General features: G+C 40.9%; 1 protein-coding gene across 1 annotated transcript; it reads left to right on the forward strand.

Moving 5' to 3' along the window:
* The first annotated feature begins 2,533 nt into the window (after window positions 1-2,533).
* Window positions 2,534-5,422, forward strand: LOC137975577 (adenosine receptor A2a-like). The gene has a single exon (XM_068822695.1). The coding sequence runs from the start codon at window positions 3,161-3,163 to the stop codon at window positions 4,058-4,060; it is 900 nt and encodes a 299-aa protein (XP_068678796.1). The 5' UTR covers window positions 2,534-3,160; the 3' UTR covers window positions 4,061-5,422.
* The last annotated feature ends 3,579 nt before the right edge of the window (window positions 5,423-9,001 follow it).

Genomic DNA, 9,001 nt, shown 5'->3' on the forward strand with positions numbered 1-9,001 from the left:
GTGTGTATGTATACATAATTATTGGAAATTTGCATAACTTGACGAATGCTCCTTTGCTTGATTTTGGAAAGCAGTGGCAACTTGATTTTGGAGTTTGGGTGCTTTCCTCAAGGTGATTATTTAACTCACCAGGACAAGACATTACCGAGGATGGTGGGATTGGCTTAATTGGTACATTTTCAAAGGGAATTCTATAACCTTTTTCCTTGTCAATGTGACAAGCAGTTTGTGCATCCCCGTGCCTTGATTGCCTTGATGCGCTGAAGGATAAAGGGGATGTCTCCTTTTCAACAAGTGCTTTGCTGAAATGGCAAATGACGACCTTTTTTTCCAGATTGATTCCACCCTTTTATGATAAGTGTCGCACAATGCACGAGAAAGACCATCATCGGCCTGCCGAAAACCTCTTCAAATATTCTCAAAAATTCACCATAAAGGTTTCGCTTTCTCTGTTTGTTAACAAAAACGTAAGAACGCACTCGACAACAGTCGTCAACTGTTTCTTTCGGGTGGCTCATCGTGAACAATATCGTGCAACTGTTCCTTTCGGGTGGCTCATCGAGAACAATATCGTGCAGAGAACACGAGCTCGATAGCGTTGAATTTAGCGCGCATTGAAATAAAGTCATGCTGTGTGTGGCCCGAGATTAGCAACGTTTCTGCCACCGCAATTCATGTAAGAAATCTAGAAATACGTCGACCAATACCTCCACCAGGAAAAGGGGGCAGAATAAAAATAATTGTCAGATCAAAATAAATCACTGCTATTTTAGGTGAATCGTGGAGGACATCTTTAAACAAATCCCGCACACTTGGAAATACGCTACTTTAACGACACCTGCGAAAGGTTCAGCGTATTTCTCCGCCGATACTCCGAACGATTTCCTGTACGTTTTGTGCCATGATTGAGACTTTTCTCCCCGAGCAAAACCTTGCCAAACGAACCAGGCGAGTATGGCAATCAAGTGATTTCCGTGTAAGAAGACACGAAACGACTTCACGGCCTGCTGACCTCTGATTGGGCAGAAAAACACAAAGAATTTCTGGCACCAATAAGAATTGAGAATTACCCCGACTGCCTGTAACTGGTCTGGTAAGAACGTGTCCCCCGGGGGTCTTCTCGCCCCACTATGCTTTTCTTCGTCGCCATTTTGTTTTGCCGGTTTAGACTTCCCCTTGCCTCTGCGATCTACCCCTGGGTCTCCGAGGATGATCACATTTCAACCCACGCACGCAAATTTGTTTACCGCGAATATTACACAAAATGTATTGAAATAAGCAACATATTTGCTATCAGAGGCAAAAAAACCTTCCTATTTCATTGCGTGCGTGAAGACAAGAAACCCAATCTTGTCAAATTACCATACGCAACAACATAAATTTCGTGATCAAACCCTTTCCTGAAGAGCCTTTTCAAAATAGGCAACATCCTTTCTTTCAAATAATTGTTGGCTGTCACATTTCCGATTATTTTTTACATGAAGATTGTGCAGAGTTGAGAGCAAATAAATATAACAAGAATTAGTGAAATTTCCAATTGTTACCGGAAGACTGTGCAGAGTTTAGCACAAATAAATACAAATAGCCAGACAACAGAGATCACAGATCCACTTAAGAACTTCGATTCTTTCTCTGTCATTGTTGAACCCATAAATTACCAGAGAATTTTCAATTCGGTTTCAGTGTTGCACATAACACCACACCTGGTAAAATAGGAGAAATACAGCTCACTTTGATTACGGCTCGACGGGCGAAACATTGGTGTCAAAGTCCATTACTCGTCGCTTTTAAGATTCCAGATTTTTTTCTTTCACCACCTGTCTTGTTTATCCAATTGACGTTCCATTCTTGACCTCCTCAAAGGTATATTTTGTTTAACGCGATCCACCAAAACGCCAGTTGTGATTCAATGACTTCGACGCCACTGCAGGTTAATTAAATATTCTACTGTGTCCACCAGAGAAATCTACGCATTTCTACTACCCCCTGAAACCTACCAAAATATGCGCAGAACACTATGCACAAAGACAAGGGAAGTGATAGGAAAGACTATTCCCGACACGGAAGAAAAAAGGGAAAAGAGGAAAAAAAGGAAAAAAAGAAAACGACTAAATTTAACTTTTTATCCGAAAGGATTGCTGTATGGCAACCGAGTAATTAGGTTATTGTAATGTGACTGGGCAAAAAAACCATTTCCTCGTTGTCTCGGAGCGTTTGTTTATTTTTTAAGTCGAAATGTAAATAGGAAAATCGTATTTATAAAACGCCTTTCAGCAATAAAGGTAATAGCACTTAAACTTTGCTTTCGGTGTCGTTTTGACTTTTGCAGGCACAAAAAAACGGGAAGATTTTTCTAAGAGCTCTCAACGGACAACCAGCGTTTGTTTATTTTTTAAGTCGAAATGTTAATAGGAAAATCTTATTTAAAGAACGCCTTTCAGCAATCAAGGTAAGGCATTCAAACTTTGGCACCATGCTGTCAGAAGAAATACAATACGTTTTCACATTGCCACGGTTTCGGTGTCGTTTTTAAACTTTCAAGGCACTAAAAAACGGGAAGCTGTTATCAAAGAAATGAAACTTGAAATTCTATGTAACCAAAGTTTCATCGCAAAAAGTGGCACTGATTTTCGGCTTACTCGAGTTTTTGATTTGTGGTCAGGTGATCACGGTTTTATCAGTATTACTCTAACAAGATAACTTTTTTCAGCAGCTTACATAAGAAAGATTACGACACTTTGGGATCAAAGTGGGACAATGGACAAAACTACTCATCTTCTTTGGGGATTTGCATAAGCTCTGGAAGTGAAAGGAGTTTGACGCGAAGTAGTTTTCCATATCATCGATGGGCGCTTTCAAGCCGTCGCAAAACACCTGCTAAAATTTTCAAGGCTACAGGCGCCGTAAATCGGGCTTTAATTGTTATTCTTCGCAAACTGAAGCTAATGAACATTTCAGCCCGTCGGAGAAGAGACCCTACTCCAGTGTGGGAAGCATCTCTTCGAACAAAGCTGCAGTACTAGGTTTCGCCGTGGGCGATAATTTCTAATATTTGACCGTGCATCTACTTCGTGTAGATAACTAGAAATACACAAAAGAAGAGGTCATACATAAAAGGGTTCATATACAGATCTCTTGCCCATTTTCTGCAGTTGCTAAGATGGCTCTTTTCATGTTTTACGAAGGGTTTCTCTTGACGCCCAACGCCGCTTTGGCGGTTATCTTTATCATTTTCGGGTTTTATACCGTTGTTGGTAATGTTCTGGTCTGTGTTGTGTATATTCTTGACCCTGGAAAAAAGCTACGGCGAGTGTCAAACTCGTATTTTGTCATCAACTTAGCTGTGGCCGACATTCTGGTTGGAATCACAGTGGAACCCATTAAGGCTGCAAGTTTTTGGTCCAATAACACAGACGTCCTGTTTAGCTATTACATTTTCGCTGTGCTATCGTGCATTTGTTCGATCGTGAGCATCTCCGCTCTGATGGTGGATCGTTTCCTCGCTGTGCGCCGACCTTTCCAATATCGATCACTGGTCAAACCACGCCGCGTTCGCACCGCAATTCTAATTATCTGGCTGTTCTCGATCCACTTCTCAATTCTGCCTCTGTTGGGTTGGCGAAGCGCAAGTTTCCAAGTTTACCTCAATGGTTTGGGTGTCCTATTTCCAGCGGCCATAATGCTGTTGTCCTACTACGGTTTGCGTCGCTCATTGCGAGAGAAAATTGCCAATTTGCAAAACTCGGCCGCGGATAGAACACAAGCAGCACATGTTCGGAACATGGTTACGCGTGAACGGAGGGTCTCTACCACAGTATTCATTATGCTACTGGTGTTCCTTCTTTCCTGGTGTCCTGCAGTCACTGTTGACTTTGTCATGGTATTTTGCGAAAAGTGTCGCTCAGATACGCTGCTCCTCGCACGAGACGTAACGTTAGCTATTGCGTTTTTCTCGTCTGGAATTAACCCCGGTCTTTACGCATGGCGGATTAAGAGATTCAGGCAAGGACTGATGCTTCTGTTTCAGCGCGGTTTGAAAGCAAACCCGAAAATTGTTTAAGTTGGGCCTTTGCACAATGAAAGAATCATAATTGCTGCTAAGTATGAATGACGCTATTATATTGTATATGTGGAGTACCTATAGATGTGCAGCTGTACATAAACACTCAGTTTTTCCCAATTCGAGGTCACGAAGTTTTTCATTGAAGATCTCCAGCCAGTTAACTATTTGGTTCAAACATGTACACGGATAGTCTGTTGTGATGGACAAGATTGAAGATAGGAATCGTAACCAGAAATGCTTTGTGAATGGTCCGCTCACAGACAGTGAATTTCTTACTTGTGGTATTCGACCAGGGTCCCTAATTGCCTTTCCAACGCTGTTGCACGTATATGTATGCCGTCGATACTCACTTGACCTTTGCCTGCAACAGCATTGAAACTATCAATGAGGTTATGAATCGCGACCTACGTAACGTCAATAAATCGTTGCAAATAAATTGAGTCTAAATTGATCTAAAACCGAGTTCATGTTAGTTGGTTAGCGGCAAAGGTTAGGTACGTATAATACATCCCCTAATCTCACGATCGATGGTAACGCTATAAAGCAAGTAAATTGTGTATAGACGATAATCTTTCATGGAATGTCCATATAGATATGATATCTAAGAAAATTGCATCTGGCATTGGAGCCCTGAACCGCCGTCGGCCTTTTGTTCCTCAGACTTAGTTGCAGTGTATTTACAACGCCTTGATTCAACCTTATTTTGACTACTGCAGTGAGGTCTGGGGTCCTTGTGGCGCTACTTTGGCAAATAAGCTCCAAATTTTGCAAAACCGTGCGGCTCGTATTCTAACCTTTTCTAGTTACGATTCTAGTTCTGGCCCCTTATTTGAACAGCTAGACTGGAAAGGGTTAGATACGCAACGTCAAATTTAAGTGGTCGTTATGGTTTATAAGTCGATACATGGCCTTGCTCCTAATTATCTTAGCTCCCTTTTTACTCAAAGAAATATCTCTTATAATTTGAGGGATAATGAGAACAAACTGGTTATTCCACTGCCCCGCACTAACTTCCTTAAAAACAGTTTTAGTTACAATGGTGCGATCATCTGGAATAACCTTCCCCTGGAACTGCGGCAAGCAGAAACTATCAATAGTTTTCGAAGGGGCTGTCACAAATTTTTTGCTTGACCATTTATACACGTCATTCGTGTAAAGCAGGTTTATTAAGTTCTTCGGGGGTGGGGATAATTTATACATATTTTTAATATTTTAGCTTTATTTACGAGGAAATTTTACACTTTTAGATAGATATATTATAGCTTGTAGTGTTGTCATGCCTGATGAATTCACCGTGTCTAAATAAAGTGATTACTTACTTACTAGGAATATTTATAAGGATGGGAGGAAATGAAAGTAAATCAATGCAAAATACAAAGCAAGGCTTATTAAAAAAAATAAATTAAATGTAAACCAACTCAAGATGGTATTTGTCGTCTTCTGTCTGTGAAGCAAACTATTATATATTTTGCTTTTGTTTTTTCCCTTTTTTCGATTCCCCATGAGAAACGCCATACAGATTGCAACGACATGTCACTAAGGGAGAAAAGAACAGATTAAATATTTATTCTATATTCGAAAAGTATTTCCTTCATGTTTTGTCGATTAGTAACCTTTGTCAATCAGTGGATTTTGAAGTGTTTTAGAAATTAATGGTTCAGGCCATCCTTTCTTAACTACATGCTCAATATTTTAGTATACGCTGAATTCAACCAAGAGTTTCTGTGAAAATACGGTATTTTTTCGCCAGCAGTTAGAAATCGTAAACTGAATTAACAGGCTCTGCTATTATATGCAAACCTTATACAGTACAAATTGAAGTTAAGAACTTTGCTTATGCAACATACATTTAGTAGAAAGGACGGCCTCAGGCGTCAAACTGAGTTTCCTCTTCTTGATGTCTTTATTTATCGCGAAATCGATCATTTGAAACATTGTCCTTTAAGATTCACCACTCAAGTGTTAATACTAAGAGTGAAAAATGAATGTGATAAGAAAATTCATCAATGAGGGTGGTATATATATATATATAGATGCTTGTGACAGCTTTTTATTATATTTCGCATCATGGAAAGGAGTGAATCGTATTGGTTTTTTAAGTTGTTGAATTTATACAAGAAACGCTTGAAGTATGAACATCGCAGCTGCTTTCTTCGAGTTTGTGAAGAGAAACAAATGATAGCAACGGGCTTACGACTCAAGAAGAATGCAAATATTGCCAGTGTGAGAGCACAAGTTGTCACGGATTGGCAAGATATTTTGGTAGAGGCCTCGCAACGGCTAAAGAGATTTTAGAGCAGGAGACGCAGTTGATTGTTAAAGAGATTATGGAGGATATTCGTGCAGTGGAAAGCAGTATCTCTCATTAGTACGGACCTTGGAGATCACAGGAGCTTATCAATAAAGTGCAAGAGGTTAGTGGGTGCTTCGGAGGGAAATTGATGCAAGAAAACTTGATGCCATTCCCGTTATAAACAATGACACGACCACTACTGAGGAGGAGCAATTTGAAGGGGATAGGGATAATGGGTTGGAGCTGAGGATTCATAATTTTGTTTCAGATGTCCAGGTGATCTGGTGACGTAATTCGGAAGACTGGGGAGAAAAATTTTAACGCCGTATCCCACATTCGCGCGCGGCCTCATTTTCGAATTCAACATGGCAGAAGGGAGGTTAGATCTTGTCGGGTCTACTTGAATGTTCATTCAGTAACAGGAAATGTGGTAGAGACGTAATGATCTGTTGAGTTTTGGCGATGGAAATACTTCAGGGAGTTTGGAAACAACACCTAAGGCCGCGCGTGGTTATGGGATACGGCGTTAAAATTTTTCTTCCCAGTCCTCCAAATTACGTCACCAGATCACCTGGGTAAGAGGGACGATTGACAATGCGATCAGTAGTGCTGGACAGTTAACGGTGGAGGTTGAGAATTTGGGGCCAGAAGAGAGTAATGCGGGGGTTAACCCACTTCCGGTTAGTTGCCCTCTTCTTTTGGTAGATATCGGACGTGTCACAGGGGATATTGATTCAGTTCTAAGGAAGTATGATCAGCGTCGCGAGGATAATAGCTCGGGAGGAATGTCTGATCGGACCGCGTTCGTGTGCTCGAACATCGGGGAGCGAGAGCTGGACTTTTGAAAGCAGGCACATTGTAGCACTGGGAGCTGGTAACAGTCGAGCGGAAGGGGACACGAGTGGTCGGGGTTATCAGACTGTTGTAAATCTGTCTAAGAGAAGTTTGACTGAGGCGGAGGTTTCACTGCTGTCGAAAGGATTGAAATTCTGCCCAACTCCGGAAAAGATAGATATTTGTTCTTTGCGAAAAGACATTAAGGAATATGTGAGACGGGTAAGGTTGAAAGAGTGTTTTTACACAGATCAGGATGGTGTAGAGGGGGAATTTTCAAGCGTACCGGCTTTTTGAAAAAAATCAAGTTAGAGTGCAGGTAAAAACTGGGAACTAGCGATTGAGGCTTATGTTGAAGCGCTTGAGAGGGACATATTAGTTCATGATTTTGGAACGACTTATCAACGCAATCTCACAAGAGAAGAACAACGGGCGCTTCAAGATCTGCGCACCTATGATGATATTATTATCAAACAAGCCGATAAAGGGTCTGCAGGTGTCGTCATAGATAAAGAAGCTTACCTGCAGGAGGTGATACGACAATTAACTGATAAGGAGATATACAAGCCATTGTCGAGGGTTCCCACAAGTGACATGATTAACAAGGTCAACCAAAGCATACGAGAAGTGCATTGAAAAGGGAACATTGACGATGCAACGAAGGAATATTTATTAGCCTCAGGAGAAGAGAGGGCGGGGAGGTTTTATTTGTTGCCCAAAACCCATAAGAAGGGCTGCCCAGGACGTCCTGTTATATCGACCTGCAACATGCCTACGGAAAAAATTTCTAGCTTTGTGGACCACCATTTAAGACCTATAGTTCCGACCATTAATTCTTATATAAAGAACATTGAAACTTTACCTGAGGGAGCGATATTATTTACAGTCGACGTTGTGGGGTTATATCCCCACATACCACACGATGAGGGGATAGAGGAGATAAAGGAGGCGTTGTTAATATGGGATTCTAATGTGGACAATGGAAGGAAATTAGGGGAATCTGAAGAATGACTTGATAGAGTTTACGGAGGTAGTTCTTAAAAACAATAATTTTGAATTTAATGAGAGGCATTTTGTCCAGAAACGAGGCACTGCGATAGGAGCTCGGATGGCACCGTCGTATGCTAACATTTTTATGGACAAACTAGAAAGACAGTTGATTTCGCACGCTTTAATAAAACCCCACACTTGGTGGCGGTATATTGATGATATTTTTATAATTTGGACCGAAGGAGAGGAAAGTCTTAAAGACTTTATTAATTACCTGAATAGCGCGCATGGAACGATCAAGTTTATATCAAAATGGTCCTACCAGGAAGTCGAATTCCCAGATGTTAAAGTTCTGAATAGAGAGATTTAGCTTCGCGTTTACGGCAGGCGGCAAACGTGAAACTGAAATTAGCGTTTTGCCAAAAATCAAAGAAACTGATCTGATTTTAGCTCCTTTGTTGCCTGTTATCTACAAATGTCGCGCAACATCTAAAATGAGAGACAAAAGTTAGAATAACAGAATTTTCATGCTTTTATGACAAGCAACAGCCTACCGTTTGATGTTTCCCGTTTCACGGAGACGCGATGCTAAATCTCTCTATTGACTTGGGAAAACTGGAATTGCCCTTCCTTAGCAAGCAGATCGTCTTTTGCATCAACTGTATCTATAAGTTGTATGCTTACATCTTGAAGTCCATGATGCCCATGACTATAAAAATGCTTATAGATAAGGCCATCTCTCTCCTTATTAATAGCAGACATTATAGAGTGGGCTCGTAAACGGCTCTTGTGGGTGTTGAACATTAACCTAAACTTAGTGG

Source organism: Montipora foliosa, chromosome 11 (genome assembly GCF_036669935.1).
Source record: "Montipora foliosa isolate CH-2021 chromosome 11, ASM3666993v2, whole genome shotgun sequence".
Classification (NCBI taxonomy): domain Eukaryota; kingdom Metazoa; phylum Cnidaria; class Anthozoa; order Scleractinia; family Acroporidae; genus Montipora; species Montipora foliosa.